This window comes from Zonotrichia albicollis, chromosome 10 (genome assembly GCF_047830755.1).
Source record: "Zonotrichia albicollis isolate bZonAlb1 chromosome 10, bZonAlb1.hap1, whole genome shotgun sequence".
Classification (NCBI taxonomy): Eukaryota; Metazoa; Chordata; class Aves; order Passeriformes; family Passerellidae; genus Zonotrichia; species Zonotrichia albicollis.
The window spans coordinates 16808137-16827655 of record NC_133828.1 but is presented as its reverse complement, the minus strand read 5'-3'; the positions used below and the strand labels follow the sequence as shown (position 1 = coordinate 16827655).

The 19519-nt window shown below is 39.2% G+C and overlaps 1 protein-coding gene across 1 annotated transcript in view; it reads left to right on the top strand.

The window, feature by feature from the left end:
- Positions 1 to 19234, top strand: part of STAT4 (signal transducer and activator of transcription 4) — a 41878-nt gene extending 22644 nt beyond the window's left edge. Inside the window, exons 9-24 of the mRNA XM_005492767.4 lie at positions 628 to 786; positions 1671 to 1763; positions 2597 to 2656; positions 3437 to 3454; positions 3535 to 3628; positions 4539 to 4583; positions 6755 to 6838; positions 7102 to 7200; positions 8456 to 8591; positions 9970 to 10022; positions 10820 to 10914; positions 11479 to 11615; positions 12042 to 12233; positions 13440 to 13506; positions 14663 to 14771; positions 16900 to 19234. Coding sequence (XP_005492824.1) covers positions 628 to 786; positions 1671 to 1763; positions 2597 to 2656; positions 3437 to 3454; positions 3535 to 3628; positions 4539 to 4583; positions 6755 to 6838; positions 7102 to 7200; positions 8456 to 8591; positions 9970 to 10022; positions 10820 to 10914; positions 11479 to 11615; positions 12042 to 12233; positions 13440 to 13506; positions 14663 to 14771; positions 16900 to 16926 — 1468 coding nt within the window. The 3' untranslated portion in view covers positions 16927 to 19234. The remainder of the gene's footprint in view (positions 1 to 627; positions 787 to 1670; positions 1764 to 2596; positions 2657 to 3436; positions 3455 to 3534; positions 3629 to 4538; positions 4584 to 6754; positions 6839 to 7101; positions 7201 to 8455; positions 8592 to 9969; positions 10023 to 10819; positions 10915 to 11478; positions 11616 to 12041; positions 12234 to 13439; positions 13507 to 14662; positions 14772 to 16899) is intronic.
- The last annotated feature ends 285 nt before the right edge of the window (positions 19235 to 19519 follow it).

The window sequence follows — 19519 nt, the reverse complement described above, 5'->3', positions numbered from 1 at the left end:
AAATGTAATAGTTAAAAAGGAAGGAAAATTATCAAGAAAATTTTAAAAGTGAAAAAAAAAAGTGGTCATTTGCTTTTTTTTTCTGTGTAGGCTTTTTCTTTTTTTCACTGAAGTACTTTTTTTTTCCCACAACGAACATGCTAAAAATAGCTGTAAATTGTAATTTTATACACACATATCCTACTGGACTGTTATCAAGTGTGTTTGGATTTCTTTTTCCTAACTGCTTTTACACTTCTTTAGTCTTGTTAACTTGCTCATTCTATATAAATATTGTCCTTTTAAAGAATACATTTTGCAAAACTCCTGAGCTGTAGGAAATAATTAATGTTGGCACAAGTGCCCTGCATGTACAACACTAGGCCATGTATATATTTCTTCCAAATTATCACAGACAGTGTTGCATTGTTGTGAAAACACTTATCTTTGAAGATAGAGCCGGTGATTTGCCCAATGTATTTTTATAGTCCTGTAAACAAAAGATGGATGGATGGGAGTTTGGGCAAAGCTGGAAAGCACCATTCAATACAGATTCTGATTTTCCCCAAGCAAGAACTTCAGTAGTTCTTGTGTTCCAAGAAACTGTTTACAAGAAAGATTGCAAAGTAATTCTTTGTCTTGCTGTAGCTTTACACTGTTGGCAGAGAGTCTCTTTCAAGTCAGAAGGCAACTAGAAAAGCTGGATGAACTCCTGACCAGGCTGACTTATGATGGGGACCCTATTCCTGTGCAAAGACCTCAGCTGCTGGAAAAAGTCAACTTTCTGCTCTACAACCTTTTCCGCAAGTGCGTAAGCCACGGCCAAAGTGCAGAACTTTACCTCAACCGGTACAACAATGAGAACACACTGTTAAGAAAAAGGGGAAAAAAAGTTTGAATGTCTGAGGATTCTAAGCACCAGGTTCCTAACACAAGATGTATGTACAGCTGTCATCAGAATTCATAGAAACGGAAGTTTCCAGGCAGCTTCTCATGGGTAGCATTTAAGGGTTTGTCATCAAATTCTGACTCTTAACTAAATGCCAGAAATCCCCTTATTCTAGGAGGAGTTATGTACATTCTGCTGAGAAAGAATGCTGAGAAACATTTACCTTTTTTAAGTTAATGTTCCTTTTATTTCCTCTGTCTCCCCAAGCTATGCTTCCTGCTGCCCTCTCAACTCACACTTCTATTAGTAGATAAAATATTAGCATCATTTCTCTTGCCTTTTGTACAGGCTATACTAGAGATATACCACAAGTGAGTCTCTGAAGTTTGCTCAATTGTTTGCTCTCTCTATATATAAAAATTAAAATGATTGTTTAATTATTATAATTTAATTTCATTGAAGCCATGCTCAGTGTATTTTCATACTCTGTTTCGTGGCTCTGATGAAATTTTGGAAGACCAAGACTTTTATCATCATTGTATTTTAGAACTATAGAATTTGGTATAATTGTCAATGTCTTTCAGATATCTGTTTCTTATGGGAACAATTTCAGGGACAGTTAGACCACTGAATCAGTTTGAGAACTGGGAGTTGGAATACATAGCTCCTACTTCAGCATCTGCAGAGAATAAGTCTTTAAGAGATAGCAGCCCTTTTCCCTTCCTCCCTCCCCACAAAAAACCCCATCTGTTTGTTCATACCTATTCCTAAAAATCTATTTGTTTCACTTCTTCTCACACAGCTCCTTTGTGGTTGAAAGGCAGCCCTGCATGCCAACACACCCCCAGAGGCCAATGGTTCTCAAAACTTTAATACAGTTCACTGTTAAGTTAAGGTAAGGGAAAAAAATCTAATATAAACTCCTTCATTTGTGTACAGTATTTTATCCTAGGAGAATCTAGAAAGCAAAGCAGGCCAACCTGCATTAGGGATCCATTCAACTGCAGGGAAATTTTCTGGAATGGGGATATAAAGTCCACAGAATCTGTCACGCAGAACAAGTGGCAGTGAAGAGTAAAACACAAGGAAGAAAGGCACATTGTGGCTAAAGGCAACACCTTCAGGGTTCTGTATGCATCGAATTCTTGTTGTAATGACTTTACAAACTGAGTAAATAATGATCCTTATCATACAAGCCAAAAATCAGAATACTCAGAGCCACTTCTGCACAGAGGACAGAGAAACAGCTGCATTCTGGGCGTCTTGGGTGAATCACAGACAAGTTCTTTCTCTCCCAGAAGCTCCTTTCCTGAGTTTGTGAAAGAGCAAAGGTTGGAGAGGAACTCTCATTTCATTTCTACCTTGCAGCACAAAGTTCATGGAAGGCTGGTCGTGAGAAGAGGTACATGAAGGAAAACACACACACACCTGTGATGCAGTCAGAGATGATACAAATCCATTTCCTAATTATTTGGTGTCACTCCAGCCACTCCCTCAAACACATGCTAACTTTTCCACACACATAGAGGGAGGGTAGGGCACCCTCTGCACTGGAACAGCCCAGCTCTTCTTTCTGAGAATTCAACCCTGTAAATTGTATTGTAATCCTAGATGCCTAATCTGTTTTCAGATGACAATAATTTCTGATACTTCATTCCGGAGCAACCAGTCTAGTGTTTTCTGGGGAGACATTTATTAATATCCACTCTCTCATTTTCTGTTTTGAAGGTTGCTAATTAAATTGCCAGAGCTGAACTACCAGATCAGAGTGAAAGCAACTATTGACAAGTAAGAAACTTAAAAGTGAAGCTATTCTCTTACTCCCTACAGAGACAGCACAGTTTTTTTTCAGTGGCTACCCTATCTGATTTTTAAACTGCTTTTAAAAGGAAAAGGAAAAGAAAATTTTGAAAACCACCAGTGAAAAGATCATAGTAACAATTCTTTTTATGTGGAAGACTTCTTTTTTAAAAACAAAGCTGCTAAGTCTAATTGATGGTTTCAAATTAGAGGCAAGAAGTCCATTTAAGATTTGTCTCAAGACAGAAAAAAATTCAGCAGACTGATACAGCAGCATTACACAAAAGTCTGAAATCAAACTATATTGCATTTATGGAATAGTTAGTTTTGAAATAGCTCTGAGCTCTCATGATGCAACATCCCCAGCCCTAGGTACCAGCTACCTCCCTCCTTCTGCTTGCTGTGCTTCTGCAAGCCCCTAAAAACCACCTTGGCTGCATGGACATAGATGTGGGCCCACAAGAGGAGGGAAATACACCCGGTGAGGAGGGAGCAAGAGAGAAGCCAGGGCTGTTTTTCTCAGAAGCCATATACTTTAATAAATAGCAAAATAAAATACACTACCTACATATGGCCAGATGCAAAAGTCCAAGTGGACAGTATGAATTTCAATTCTTCAGTTTAAAAACTGTAGCTGTAGGGTCAATACAAACCAACTTTGAGCAGGCAAAATCTACCATCTCAGATATGCTTCTCAGTAAAAGTTCCATTTTACACATTTACTGATTCACAACCCCTTTCCTCTTCCCCACCCCTCTTCTCTTTCAGGAATGTTTCAACTGTAAGGTAAGACAATAAAATACCATATTTATTAATTTTTTCCAATACACTGGTATTTGAGTCCATAACTGTCATGTTCTGTGCAGTAACCGTAGATTTGTTCTGTGTGGAACACATGTGAAAGCCATGAACATGGATGAGTCTGCAAATGGGAGCTTGTCAGTAGAATTTCGACATTTGGTAGGTTTGACACTTTTTTACTATTGTAAAAAACAGTACTTTTTTTGTGTACTGTTGTGAGTAGAGAAATAAAAGATTCTTTAGAAACTCTGGAGGGAGAACTGTATTACTGTCAAGGCCACACTCATTTTCTCTCTCTTCTTACAAGAAGATTACTCCTAGAATCTCTTTATGCCATTCTATACCTCATCCATTCTCTAAAATAAGAATTTCACAGAAATGAGAAAGCAAATCCTAATTACCACCAGAAAAGGAAAGAGTAATCCTGCTGAATTAAAAAGCTTCACAGAAACTGAGTTTGGTTAAAAAAAACCTCAAACACCAAACCAACAACAGCAAAAAAATAAAAAAAACAAACCAAGCAGAAAAACCCAGCACACAGAACAAACAAACAAAAAACCTTAAACCACACCACAGTTTTCTAGGGGAGATAGAATTAAATGCTTGAAATCTATCGGAAATTAATGCCTGTGATAAAGCCTCGTGAGAGACTAGAGCAGTGCTTGTGTAACTTCTCTGAGAGCCCAGTGAGTCCTGCTCTCTGACTAACTCTTGCCTGTGGTAATTTTGGGGCTTAACCACAGATGCAGTGCATCAGTGTAGTTTTGAAAAGGAGATTGAGATCGATGGTTTTAGCTTTTTTTTTGGTTTTGTGGGATACACTTGGCAAGCACCCTAATTAATGCTTTGTTGCATTAACTTAGTTTCCTAAAAATTCTTTAAAAACATCAAAAGACCCCTCACTGAATAGAATTTTCAATGTGCAGTGTCAGAGTCTTCATTACACTTCATTTGCATATTGCAAATAAAATCTTATTATAACTAAGAACATCCTGGTTATAAATTATGTTCTTTATATGTACTTCTGTGTATAGTATCTCTGACACAAATATTGCTTTGCTTTATACAGCAACCCAAAGAAATGAAAACAAGTGCTGGAAGCAAAGGAAATGAGGTTTGTGCATTTATTTTGCATGTTGTTTTTGCATTCTCTCACAAGTATTTCAGATTTGATTTTATTCAAGTCAAAGAGTTGTTATATTTTGAAATATATACTAAGTACAGGATCCAATAATTATGTAAGTATAAGTACGATGAGAACTCTTTGGAATTACTCAAATTGTAATTGCGTGCCTGAAGTCTGTATATTGAAGAAGTTACAATAGAAGGTAGAGATTAATAATTCAAATGAGTGCATTCCACTCAAAGGTTACCTTTCTGGTCATTTGGACTTTGAAAAAAAGGAAAAAAAGCAAAACCAAATAAGCTTTTAAAGTTTTTTTTTCTGTTGTTGAAATAATTGTTTCCTACAGGAAAGGTTCTTTAAATATATGTTCTGCTGGTCAGGTTCAGAGCTAAAGTCAGGGTGTCATCATCTTTGTAACAAAGGGGTTTGCTGCCTCAGCCAGGATCAAAAATGTGCTTAATTTGCTTGCACTTGTCCCAGCCTGGTCGTAGGTTCCCCTCTCGTGGTGATTTTGTGTATGGCATGACAGCACTAAATCCAGCATAGCTGAGTAAGCTTGTTAAAAAACATATTTTAAAAATATATATAAAAATAAAATCATTCACATTACAGCCCAAATAGCTGTATTTATACAAGCACAAGAGTTATTTGCCGTATTCTTTAAGTACAAAGCAGAAGGTGTGATGAGCATGAGGAATTTGAGCAAAGCCTAAAGCAGAAGATTCGTGTGCCCCTTTCACACACATTTCTGAACAGAACAACTCAGCACCCAATTAGCAAGACTGAAACTCAAGGCTCACCTCCCAGTTACTTGGCTGCTTACAAAATCACTGACACCACAACAAGCAAATGCAAAAATGTAGGTTAAGAAATGTTGGCAAGTTTTAGCAGCATTTTCTTCCCATTTCTACACATTGTGCCTTTAAAACTATATAAAGCTATCATAGGGCTGTGGAGAATTAGGACATCTGAGCTGTGACCTGGTTCACTGCTGATTTCCTCAACCAGAGCCTCTCCTTGGCCAAGTCAGTCTGTGAAAGTGGTTATTAGCAGAACAAGAGTTGGGATTTTCTTTGTTAACAGCAACTATAATGCTTTCAAAACTTGGTTTGTTATAGGACGTTCAGTATGCTAAAAGTGTAGTTAAATATAACTGGCCTCATTAAGAAAAAAGTGGAAGTTTTCTATTTTAGATTTGTTCTTTCATGCAGATGTATCTTTTTGCCTAGATGATTTTTCCATGAGAAAAATCTGCTTCTGCAAAATCATAATGGGGGAAGAAGGGTTGTTTCACCAATCCTTATCAACTTTGTGTCAGAAGTACAGGTGGATATTTCATCATGGGAAAGCATTTTGATTTGCAATTTTTTATTTCTTTTTTAAAAGAAAAGTCTGACAAAACAAATGCATGATGGGGAGGGAAAAGACCAACAACAAAGAAAACTGGAAAAGAACAAATATATTTTTATACTTTGAGTTCCAGGGATGGAAATGTATTTCAAGAAATCTGTTTCCTAAGGGGCAGAGATTTGGATCTTTGCAGAGCTATGCTGCTTTGTAATCAAAACAAACGCTAATACTACAAACTTTAATCAACAATGACAAACAGATTTTAGTGGTTTTCATCCAAGAAAAGCATGGGGTTTTAATACCAGATTTACTTCGGATTAATGATTTAGGCCTCTAGTCCTTCAACTAGAACCCACAGCAAACCTGGATGAAGGCCCATTTGTCATTAAAGCTGTGCCTATTTGCTTTGTTTCTGGTTTGTTTCTCCTTGAAGTTGAACATCTCTGTTTGAAGTCCAATTGTCAATCAGTCAGGAAACTTTAGGAAAAGGAAAGTTGGAGACAACCTTTATTGGACACACAAAATTATCTGTTAACTTCTTGTGTGCAAATTGTGTTTAAAAGTACCATTTCAGAAAAAGATAAAAGTCTAGAACAATATTAAGGGGTTCTTTTAGATTCATCAGAAAAATTACCAGACTTCTGGACTAATTTAATGCCAGAGTTGAACAAATTGTTTCCTTCACTTCGTTTCCTGTTCTGCTTATATATTTGATATGAGGTTTTTTTTCCAAGTGTAACCTCAGCAGCTGGATCAGTGTTAAATGCCAGCTGTGCACTCCCAACTTTATAACCTGGTTATTCCCTCAGGGGCCTCACATGGTGACAGAGGAACTGCACTCCATCAGCTTTGAGACACAGGTCTGCCTGTATGGATTGACCATAAATTTGGAAGTGAGTATTTGGGACAGATTACCTGGGGCAGGAGAAAAAGGCATTTTCCAGCAGTTTATAGAAGTACAACTGTGCTGGGCCACCCCACAGGTCTGCCTGCCCTCAGTGAGGCCCCCAGCAGTAACCACAAGCTGACACAAGATTTCCAGAGCTTCTGGAAAAGAAGCCTGTGCTTTGGGAAGAATGAGAGGCTAAAAACCCAAAGCACAGCACTAATACTTTCCTCAGTAGCATTTACACAGGGCATTCATTCTCTCCACCAGACCAGCTCTTTGCCTGTGGTGATGATTTCCAACGTCAGCCAACTGCCCAACGCATGGGCCTCCATTATTTGGTACAACCTGTCAACCAATGACCCTCAGGTAGGTCCTCAGTATGCAAATACTGGCTTTCTGCATTTTCACATTTGTGTTATTATTAGTGCAATTTCACATTTGTATTATTTACATTAAGTGTAAAAAAAAATGTATTTCCCTTTTGAACTGACCTCATTTTTGTCACGTACACAGTTATCAACATCACACTTTATTGTTGTTCTCTTTATCTTTCTTTCCCTGCCCAGCTATAAAAACCACATGTACTCTTAGCTTTTCTTTTTGCAGCCTAAAGTAGTAGTTCTTAAACTAAGGAAAGGTGACAGGCCTTCTCCACAACTTCTATGACTTCACTAGATTTAGTTTATCTTTCTTGGATGTAGCTGACTAAAACTAGACCTGTTAGAAAATAATTCTATCAGTACAACTCCAGACCAGGAAAGCAGGCACATAGGTGAATCTGTAATGTACTTAAATTCTGCTTTCCCCCATGGATTTTATGGCAACTTGTGCTTTCTGTGGAGAAGATTATAAATGTTAAGAGCAACTTCTAGTGGCTCTAACCCTGAGCAGAGGCAGAATCATTCTTTCTAAGGCTCCAGCTGTCTCAGCACATATTTTAGATTCAGCCGCTGTTACTGTATTTGCAGGCTGTGGAACAGGGCTGTCAGTGGCTCTCAGGCTTTCAGCTGGGGATTAGTGCAGGCACACAGATGCTCAGAGCAGGGAAAGGGGCAGACAGTCTGCCATGGTGGCAGGCCAGCTGACCCACAGGCTGGACTGCATTATCACTCTGTGATACTCCAAAGAGTTTTTGCACAGTCCTCAGTATGTCCATTGTGTGTAGAATAAAAAAAAAACCCCACAACTGAAAAAACTAAGATAAGGCAAATGATTCAACAGCACGTCACCATATCAGTATGTAATGGTTTAAAGTTTCCATGCACTAAACATTAAAATACAATGGTAATATCTAGATTTTTTTTGGACAGGATGGAAGCATATTGTCACTGCCTTTACACAGGACACTACCAGAGGCATAGCAAGGCATTTTAACATCCAAGATGCACACAGGGACTTGAGTTCTCTCTAGGAGTCTCACCCTACAACCCTGCTCAGGCACCCCACTGGACCTTGCTGGGTGCCTGCAGGTGGGAGGGCCCACACATTTGCCCCAGTGCTTCCCCACACACAGAGCTCACTTTCAACACTTCCAGATGCTGCTCAAGCACTTGCAGCCTCTCTTACAGCCTGATAGGTATTTCATGGTTGCTATGTAAACAAAGCATTCATTCTTTTGCAGAATTTGTCTTTCTTCAACAACCCCCCTGCTGCCACTTTGAGCCAGCTCTTAGAAGTCCTGAGCTGGCAATTCTCATCATATGTTGGTCGTGGACTCAATTCTGAACAGCTCAACATGCTGGCAGAGAAACTTACAGGTAAGTGTGTAGAAATTTTATTTGCTTTGGGGTTCTTACATTTGGTAGTTACAGGTAGGGGCTTTAAGTACACCTTGTGGTTTAGCACCAGCTGGCAACTAAGCCCCACACAGCCCTACACTCCCCCAGAGTGAGATGGGGAGAGAATTGAAGGGTTAGCGAGAAAAGGGCAAAGTGAGAAAGCTCATGGGTCAAGCTAAAGACAGTTTAGCACATAAAGCAAAAGCCACACGTGCACACAAGGCAAACAAGGAATTCATTCACTACCTCCCATCTGCAGGCAAGTGTTCAGCCTGGAAATCCGGGCTGGATTCATCACACAAAGGAGTTACTTGGGAAGACAGATGCCATCACCCCAAACATCCCCTCCTTCCTCCTCCTTACCCCTAAGTTTACATGCTGAGCATGTCACCATATGGTGCAAAATGTCCTTTTGGCCAGTTAGGATCAGCTGTCCTAGCTGTGTCCTCTCCCAGCTTCCAGCACTCCCAGCCCCTTTGCTCATGGGAGGGTTGAGAGGCAGAAAAGACTTTCACTGTGTGTAAGCCCTGCTCAGAAAGAGCTAAACCATCCCTGTATTACCAACACTGTTTCCAGCACAAATCCAAAACACACTGGCTGCTGTGAAGAAAATGAACTCCACCCCAGCCAAAACCAGCAAGGCATGACCTCCATTTCCAGAGCTGATGTCAAAAATGTCACAATGACATTTTTTTCTTTGAAGAAAAGCAGGCATCAGCTTATTCTTATCACAAAGTAATTCAACTTTCGAACTTCCAGGCTGCTCAACTGAAGGAAGAGGGCATCAAAGTCACACTGAACTGTGATGTTATTTTGCCTCCTTAACAATTATCTCATACATCTGAAATGAAAAGGAAGTATTTTTGCTTGCTTATGAGATTTGGTTTGGGGTTTTTTCATTTTAAGTACCTATCCTTGTGGGTCTGTTCATTTCTGGGGCCTCACCAGAGATGCTTCACTGGTGTCAGCACAGCAAAGAGGCCCTGCAACCTCAGCAAGATGAACTACTGAGTACTCTGAGACCCAAGGGTGTCCCAGAAGGGAAAGGCCCTGGGGAAAGCTGAGAAGTAACATTTAGGCTAAAAACTGAAACTGAGCACGTAGTGTTGCAAAAACCGAGTCACAGGCTACTTTAGGCAAATATTTCCAAAACTATTATCCCTTGCTTCAAAAGAACACAGGAAAACAGATCTGCAGTCCCTTAGCATGCCCCTCTCTCTCCCTCCCCAAGTCTGGATGGATTGTACTTCTCCCCTCACCCCCTGCCCAACTATACAGATATCAAGCAATATCTATTTCATAGCTTCAGAATAATACATGCCCCATTTGGGGTTTTTGGGTTTTTTTCCTCTTTCAGGACAGCAAGTCAGTTACAATGATTATCAACTATCCTGGGCAAAGTTCTGCAAGGTACTGTGCCAAAAATAACACTAAACTCTTATTTCTCATAACACCCACAGCCATGCCTATCTTTGTTTCTCTGATGCTGCTGATAAGATTCCCACTTGCCATATGCGGGACTTTCAGCTCAGCATAATCACATCCCTTGTAAAAATTTAACTAGGAAGAAAACGCTTTCAGAAGCATAAAGCTTGGGATTGGGGATCTACTTAGTTATATTCCTACAGATATCAGAAACTGCCATTAGAGTGTGCCTTATATATTTCTGTATAGAATCAACTGAAAGTCTTACCAAAGCATGCAATACATCTTTCATAAAACATAAGTAAGATTTTTCATGTGTTTAGTTTTGAGCTAAATTATTCCAAGACAGTCAGTATATGCAATAACTTTGATGAGGAAGAGAGAATGTATTGATAAAGAAGGGTAAGCTCCTTTAATTCATATTAACTACATTATTTAAACATGTGCAGAACCTGAGAAGGAATTTCAACTTTCTCATCTTCTTTTCACTCAAAATATAAACTTATAACTAGGAAGAAACCACAGATGTGATTTTTATTCTCCTTGAAAAATGAGGTGCTTCCAATGCATATCTTAAAAATCAGTTGGTTTTATGTCAGGTTGAAAGAGAGATGTTACTCAAAACCACAGCTCAAATTGTGATTCTCACTTGAGAAAAGTAGCTTATTCTTAAGAAACTGAGAAGAAACTGTCATGTGAACGTTGGGTAACATCACTCTCATGATTCTCCTCTCGGGTGTGTTGGTTTTGATTGTGTTTTGTGGTTGTTTTTTAACTGTTAGGAACATTTGCCTGGGAAGTCTTTTACCTTTTGGGTTTGGCTCGAAGCAATCTTGGACTTGATTAAAAAACACATTCTTCCCCTTTGGATTGATGGGTGAGCAACAAGGGAACTGCTGTCTATTGATCTCTGTCCACATTTTCTCTGTCCTTTACTCATCTCAGTTTTAGCCATGCAGAGGAGTATTTGCAATGAGTTTAACACTTCTGTCTCCCTTCTCCCATTCATAACTTTTGGAAATTGCTGTCAAAGGGAAGCAACATGGGAACTCTTAGAAATGCAGGTTTAGATCTATTCTTCAGTTCTGTCTGTGCAATCAAGTACTGGGATAAATTTCACCAGGCTTATTAGTATTTTGAGCTCAATGCCATATTCCATGTGTAATCACACAAAGTTTTGGTCATAATTCCCAAGCCTTATAAAGCTTTGTAACCAGGTTTTGAACATCTGTATAAAGTCTGGCCAGCCCAAGGCCAGGCTGGATAGTTCTGAGCAACCTGGTCTGGTGAAAGATGTCCCTGTCCACTGCAGGGGGTTTGGAACAAGCTGAACTTTAAGGTCCCTTCCAACCCAGGCCCTTCTATGATTCTACACATTGCACAGATCCAAGTCTGTATTTTTTTTCCAAAAGTAAACCCATGATTTCCTGTTATACCTCAGGTACATAATGGGATTTGTAAGCAAAGAAAAGGAACGAATTCTGCTGAAAGACAAGACACCAGGAACATTCTTATTAAGGTTTAGTGAGAGCAATCTGGGTGGAATTACCTTTACTTGGGTGGATCAGCTAGAAAATGGTAAGTATAATTAAAATTAAAGAAAAAACCAAGCCAACAACTAAATCAAAACTAACCCAAACTCTACAATAGACCTGCAATACAGGAGTTGAGTTTGGTTTGGTTTGGTTTGAAAGTAAAATTCACATGTATCATGTCATAGTATGGTTTTGGACAAGATACAAGTATCATAATTTCTCAAACACAAACCAAAACTCTGACATTCTACCTCTGAGCCCTTTATATTAACAAAACTCTCTGTGAGGTGCACCTGCTAACTGCAGGCTTTAGATTTGTTTCCAAACATGCAGAAATTAAACATTGAAAGATACTAATGTAGCTAAGAACAGGTAAAGCCTCTACAAGTGTAACCTCAAAAGAAATGCAAAAACGTGTTCCAGCTGCAGTTGCTCATCTGCAGGTTGTGTTTCCTTTGTGTTTTTGCAGGAGATGTAACATTTCATTCGGTGGAGCCCTACAACAAAGGTCGCTTATCTGCCCTGCCGTTTGCCGATATACTGCGCGACTACAAAGTTATCATGGCAGACAACGTTCCTGAAAACCCCCTCAAGTACCTGTACCCAGATATCCCCAAAGATAAAGCCTTTGGCAAACACTACAGCTGTCAGCCAAACGAAGGTTAGGCTCCACTTCTCTATTTACCCTTCCTGCACAGCAGCTGCAAAGTCAAGAGGCAGTTTGAGCACTGAGAACAGATTAAGATGCCTCCTGTAATAGTCATCTTCATGAGAACTGTTTAAACATGTGTCTGTCATTTAGACAGCTTCGTTTTGCAAATACATCCCTGGTCTTAGAGGTTAAAGTAGAGGTGATGACAATATTTAAAAGAAGCTAAGAAATGGGATTTTTTTTCTCTGACTGATGAATCACAAAATTCAGTGCTTGGGTGTTTAACAGAGAGGAAACTGAAAAGTCATCCTGCTTATTGTGTTACACTGTAGCGTGCTGGCTCTTGCATTTCAAGAAAACTCACTATTTCCCAAAAAACTTGGAAACCCGATTTTGTTTCATTTCATGGAACAATGAAACCCTAAAACAAAGGCTGCTTATCTGCACCACCTTTTCCCAATATACTGCACAATTACCAAGTTATTATGGCAGACAAAAGCCCCTGGCAACTGCACTGGAAAATGCAAAAAGGCTAAACAAGGATGGTTCCAAATATGTTCAGGCCCACGTTCTTTTATGTCCAAGTTACAAGTCAGCTCATTTTTAGATAAAATTAATTCTCACTTAAAGAAAGCCCTCAAAGCCTTATTTTTTTAATAGATAAAACACATTCTTCTAGACTTTCAGTTTCAAAGGTTACAATTCCATTTGAACTCAAATTCCTACACAACTCAAAAATATTTGGAGGCTACAGTACTTTTCTCCCTCTTCATTTTAACTCTGTGGACTTTGCCTAATGCTCCAATCATCTGAAATCTTACATATATGCTTAATTTTGTGCAAAAGAATTGGAATTCACGACACATTGCTGAAGCTGTATCTGTAGAGGCAGAGCTCCAAACATTTGCAGAACTGAAATCTGCAGGCTCAGAGTACCAAACTTAAAGAATTGTATATTTTTTTTCAAGGCCTAAGGAAATCTCTTTCATCAGTTGCACTATCATATTGTGTTTCATATCAGGGGAGCACAGGCAATTCTGTGACTAAGATCTGAACTCAAGGACTAATCTCAGAAATTCCTCTCACTTTCATGGCTACTTATTTATGCAGGACTTTACAATTTATTGTTGCCCGCAGCACTTCAAGCAAATAATCTATTTCAAATAGATAATACAATGACTAGACAATATTTAATTTCTCTACTCTTTATTCTAGTCTCAAAGCCCTCAGATGGAGGAGGGAAAGGTTATGTTCCTTCTGTATTTATCCCAGTCTCCAAAATGTAAGTATCCTCACAGGTGTGTTACACTTTACCAGTTATTTTTATTTAATTTACATCCTATTTCTGAGTTTCCCCTGCCTCCTTTCCCCAAACTATTGGGAAATAGTTTTGCAAGGACTGCTAAAGACAAGAAAGGGAAGTAAAGGACTTCACCTGTGCTTTTTCCATTAATGGGGCAAACCATTTGTAAAAATTGCAGATTTTATGGTACTCTGATCTACTTTTCTGTGGTAGTGTGTTGTTAAGTTTCTTGTGTTATTCCCCCAATTTATGTATTGTTCTCCCCTATTATGTGTAAAATGGGTTCGTTCCCCCAGTTTTTCCCGCCAGTGCTAGCCTGTCAGCTAAGTTGCTATAGTAACCGCTATTCATAGTTGCCGATATGTAATTGCTCCTCCCCTGGTTTCCCTTATAAGTGAAAGTTGTTTCCTCCCTGTCCAGTCAATCACTCCCTTCCTCCTCCCAGGTTTCGAGAACCTTCTCCTCTCTGGAGATGGTGGTTGGCTGGGGTCCCAGGACACCTCCTTTACCTTTTGATTATTGGTCTCCATGGAGTGTCAGTTCTGTGAAGTTCACCCCCTTCACCTTTCCCGATTGGCTCCGCCTGTACCCACCCCCCCTCCTTTATAATCCTGTTTTCACCCCCCTATGAAAAAAACTTTTTCCCGGTTGGTTTCCCAGTGTTTGGATCCGGCATCACCTTCAATAAACCGATGTTTAACCCCCGGGAAATGGTCAGCTCCGTTCCTCTCCTATACCAGCGGTGTACGCCAGTCCGCAGCCAGCACAGCCCGAGGCCATCAGACGCCGAAGGGTGCTGGCCAGGAATTGCAGAGGGGCGTCGGCCTTTCGCCCTCAGCTAGTCGGACTCTAAACTTCGGGCCACATATGTTCTCCTCTGCACTTTTCTTTCACTGACTCCTTTTCTTTTCCCAGCAACTGATGTTAGGAGCAAGGAAAGAGGACATACCTGACTCAATCTCCTACATTTTTAAGCGTATATCAGGTTGTTGCATGAGCTTACAGGGCCAGCAGCAAGCCTGAGTACAGGGTTAATAAACCTAAAAAATGTTCATCATAGTCCACTGATGTGCATAGAGGGGGATTCAAGTTTTTTCTTGGATTATTTTTGCTTTTTTTTTTTTACTCTTTTTAGCTTAAATGACTCTACAGAACCACATTCTCCATCAGATCTTCTTCCAATGTCTCCAAGCGTTTATGCTGTGCTGAGAGAACACCTGAGTCCCACAGCCATTGAAAGTGCTGTAAGTTGTGAACTTTCCCATTCATAAATAAATATTAAGCAAACAGGATACAGCACAGATGCTGGTTAATGAAAGGCTGCTTGTACAACTGTGAATCAGAGCTCTTTCATCACTTGCTGCATTACATTCTGAAACAATGGTGCAGATATTTCCTATTCTAAATGCTGCAGGATACTGCAAGCATATTGAAAGCACTGGAATTGCCTGACATGCTGGGCAATGAATCATGAATGCCAGAACACAAAGATCCCAGAGTTCTTGCACAAATGAAGGCTTTACACTGACAAATACATGCCGCCTATACTAATTCTCTGGACAGCACAAAAGCCTGGACTTGCTCGGGGAGCTGCCCAAGGAATATGATAATTTCCAATTCAGCAAACTTGCGCAACTTTTTCACACTGCAGATTTTACATGGGGTTTCAAAGTGCAAAATTAAAAGTCAACTAAAACACTTTCAGCAAAGAAAAGTAATGTTAGCTTAGTATATAGAAAGGTTAGGAAAATACTCTACAAACATCATATTGTTTTTAAAAATTCCTCTTTCCCTATTGACTAGAAATGATGTTCTGAATCATCATGGCTCAGAGTCCTTAGAACAATGATACATAGCCAGGTGGGAATTTGTCCAGCAGACTTTTCTCAACAAACAGCAGTGGTTTGGCTCTAGCAGCTTTAGAAGAAAATCTTCTTTTTTAACACTAGCTCTTAACTTTGTGTATGTTCAATGATTTATGATCTTAAAATGGTCATGTATTTAAAAGCCTGCCAACTCCCCTTCAAACGCCTCTCTGTAAACACTTCTCCTTACCCACAAACAGAACAAAACTAAACCAGAATCCTGATTGTCAGTAATTAGAAGTACAGTTAAACTTTATATACAAGTGGATGAGTTCTTTAATACAGCAACCTGAAAATCCACTCAAGAATATCTTTTTTTTATTCTTCACATTTTTCTCCTATAGCACTTGTGACAAACTAGTTCTTTAGCTGAAAACGAAATATCCAGCCTGAATTAAAATTCTGCATTAAAACCTACCCCACCCAATCCAGGACATGTCCCCACTCCTTTCTATTTTGGTTTATAACATGTGGAAATGGTTCTGACCTCCCCAACTGCACTTACGAACAATATACGCATTTGCTTTCCTGAACTTTCGTCAGAGTAAAGAACAGTTGGATTCACTTTCAGTTAACATCAGCCTCCAAACATTTTTGGTTTCTTTTTGCAAGCTCAATAAATCTCAGACCAGCTCTATTCAGAGCTTCAGAATTAGCTGTGACCATGGCCATCGTTTAAGGTCATAACCCGACAAAAAGAATGTTTTTACATTCAACACAGCAAACTGCAAGTGTTAAATACAATTTTTAAGGTACCAAGATGAGTGGCTCAGTGCTGCTAGATCGTAAGTGATATTTCTGTAGGCTCTTAATAGAAAGTTCTGCTGGAAATTGCATGAGAAAAATAGTTTTAGAAGATTTTTAAACAATTCCTTCCGCCCCTTTTCCATTCAATTTACCTTGCTAAATGGAAATGAGGAAAATACGGAGGTTTTTTCTTTATCAAATTCACACAACAGTCTACCCTGCTGAAGTGCTGGCTGAGTATAGCAAGCAGATAATCTGCACTATGAAAGCAATATTTTGTCACCATGAAATGCCAATAAAAAAGCATTATGTGAGATACAGAAAACAAGAGTGAAATCTGTAGCAGGACAAAATATCCTAAAACTGAGTAACTCAGTCTTAGCAAGATATACTTTCTGCAGTCTTGCTGAATTCCCTTCTATTCCCCCCCAATCCAGCTTCCCTTACCCATCAAAAGAACAAGACTCCAGGAAGAATCCTGCTATAATAACCACAGGCTTCAAGAACCACAAAGCTCATACAAAAAATAAATACCATGCTTATTCTTACTGCAACAATTTCCTACACAGTGTCTTATAAAGAGCATCCCTCTATTTTATAAACAACTAGAAACAGGATTTTCAGATCCTTATCAGTTTGTATGACATTTTCAAAGTGACTCTGCAGTTACCTTGAGCCAGAGAAGCTTTCATCTGCATTATCTTTTGAATGAACAGCTGTGAGTGCCATGAGGCTAATATTTTCCTTTTTCTCCTTCTAGCTGAGTTCTCCTTACTCAACTGACTGAAGTGCACATATTGGAAAAATCAGTAATTGTGTGAACATTGGATGGGTTAAAGAAGACATAAATTTTTTTTCTGTCACCTCGAAAGTCAGCTTTTCTGGAAACCATTACATTATTCTTAGGCCTCTTTCAACAACACATAAACAAGGAATTTTCTCCCTAGGGATTCAAACAGCCTTTTGCAAGTCAGATATGCTGTTGTCACTGAAAAAAGACCAAATCCTTTCTAGCTTGGGCATCATTTGACTTCAGTGGGGTCCCAGCAGACATAAATTTTACTTGCTAATTTAACTAATTTCCATAGAATTGCTGTAAATATGAGAGCATAAGAACAAAATGTTTTGCTTTTGAAGACAGCATATAAAGATAACTAAAGACAATGTGTTTGGAGCAATTAGGATTTATGATGTTAAATACTTCCTGCTTATTCATAATCTTACACACCACTGATTCAAATACTATTTCAAAGCAAAGCTTCTTGTTCCCCTGACTTGGAATATTGCAGAGGTATCTGGGGATTGCTTTTCTCCAAAGATGAATTGCCATCAGCATAGATTTTTATCTGACACCACAGCAGAAGTTGTGGAAGACAGGTAGGTGAGGCTGGGGAGAGAAGGGAGTTCCAGAAAGGAAGCAGACATAAAACTTGCGGTGTTAAAAAGGCTGTCTCCATTTCTCCACTGGAAGAGAGAGTTAGTAAAACTTCCCCTCTCACAAAATAGTTGCAGAAGTAAATCTGTTTGGGCAAGAGGCACTCAGATACCCCAGCAAGTACTGTCAGAAAGTCTACAAATAAAAAACCCCAATCTGACACAGTTTGGATGTTAACTAATGGCAACAGGGAAGCAGTTTTAAAAAACATTTACTGAAGGGCTGCAGCATTTGCTGACCACCTGGAAACTTGTGCTGCGTGACAGGATATTACATGTCACAGACTCACTTGACAAGCAGGACAACTAGTTTTTGTAAAAACAGTAAATTGCCCTCTTTTTTTTTTTTCTTTCAGACGTGTTTACTGCTGAGTTTGGGTTGTTTGGTTTTGTTGTTTTGGTTTTATTTCCCCCAGTATTATCCCTAAAACCTCGGTTAATAGAATAATAAACAGGCAACGCCAAGACCACTGTATTTCACAAATGCAGGCTCAATCAAAATGCAAGCTTTGCCCACACATGGTTAATGCATGCAAAGCTCTTAAAACACAAACCCTTGAACATTTGCACCTTACAGCTTTCTCAAGCAGGTATAAATGAGACTTCTGTGATGAAAACAGAACCTCCTTGGATCAGTAAGACATAGATTTTACTTTCATTTCTCCTTTCACCCATGCTATTTAGGTTAGTTGAAAGTGAGCGAGCGGAAACAAAGTATGAGATATTTTTGTGATACATGGAAGTGAATTTCAAAGAAACAGGCACATCTCTATCCATTACACGGAGTGATTCAAAGCAAGCTGCATGTAAGTTCAGCAAGCATCATGTAGAAAATAAAAAAGAAGAGCAATTCTGTATATAGCTTGGTAATATCTGTAATTTATATAACCAGCATGAATAAAATCTGATTTTGGCTTCAGGCTGCATACCCTGACTCTGTGGATTTTTTCCAAGGCACAACAAAAACAGTCTTGCTGCCTTCTGGTTGACCTTAAACTGAGCTACAGACAGTAACACAAATCTAAAGCAGGAAACATGACCTGCCTGACATCAGCTGTTGCATGCCTTTTGATTCTAACTTCTTCTCACAATTTTAATACAAACAAAATGGGGGATACTTTTATTTTTGACCACCTCAACTTCATGAGAAATACTGTAAGACAAGATCAGACATGGCATGAGAACCAGTCTCCTTTTTCTTTCTTTCCTGCTCTCCGTGCAAGGCAACCCTTCAAGACTCCCAAATATTAACCTCAGTATAAATGGAGTATGTGAACAGCACCATGGATCAGGGTTTGGCATGACAGTTCGTGCTATTGCTTCAGAACAGATTTCTGCATAGGGTAGCCTTAATATTTTGTTGAAAAGATCTGCCTTGAAATCATTTCACTGCTTTAGAGGAAGACTGGAATAATTTATCTGTAGGATGAATACATACAGTCCAAATTTCCTTCCATTAAAAAAGTGAGAATTTTGTCATCATGCCACGATGAATAAGAACACAGCTCTCCAGTGAAAACCACAAAAACAGGGTGCTGAGATGCAACCAGGAAAAAAAATCTGCTTTTAAGGAGTTCTACTAACTGCGCTTGTGTTTTTGCTGGGTTTTGCAATGACAATGTAAAAAAATGTGACGGTTTTGTGCTTTGTCTTGGTGTGACACTGTAAGATCCTAATTAAAAAAACATAAAACCTGTCCATTGCTTTTATTCATAGACATGTTTATAGATCTACTACTCCCCAGTATTTCACACCACGATGTTTACCAAACAGACCTATTTTATTTTTTTCATGAAGTAAGACCTGCCTCCTCCACCTGAGGAGGGAAGGGGGCACAGACTACACTTAAAAACCCACAGCAAAGCCTGGACTTCAACATCCAGCGGGAAGGGAAGGGAAGGGAAGGGAAGGGAAGGGAAGGGAAGGGAAGGGAAGGGAAGGGAAGG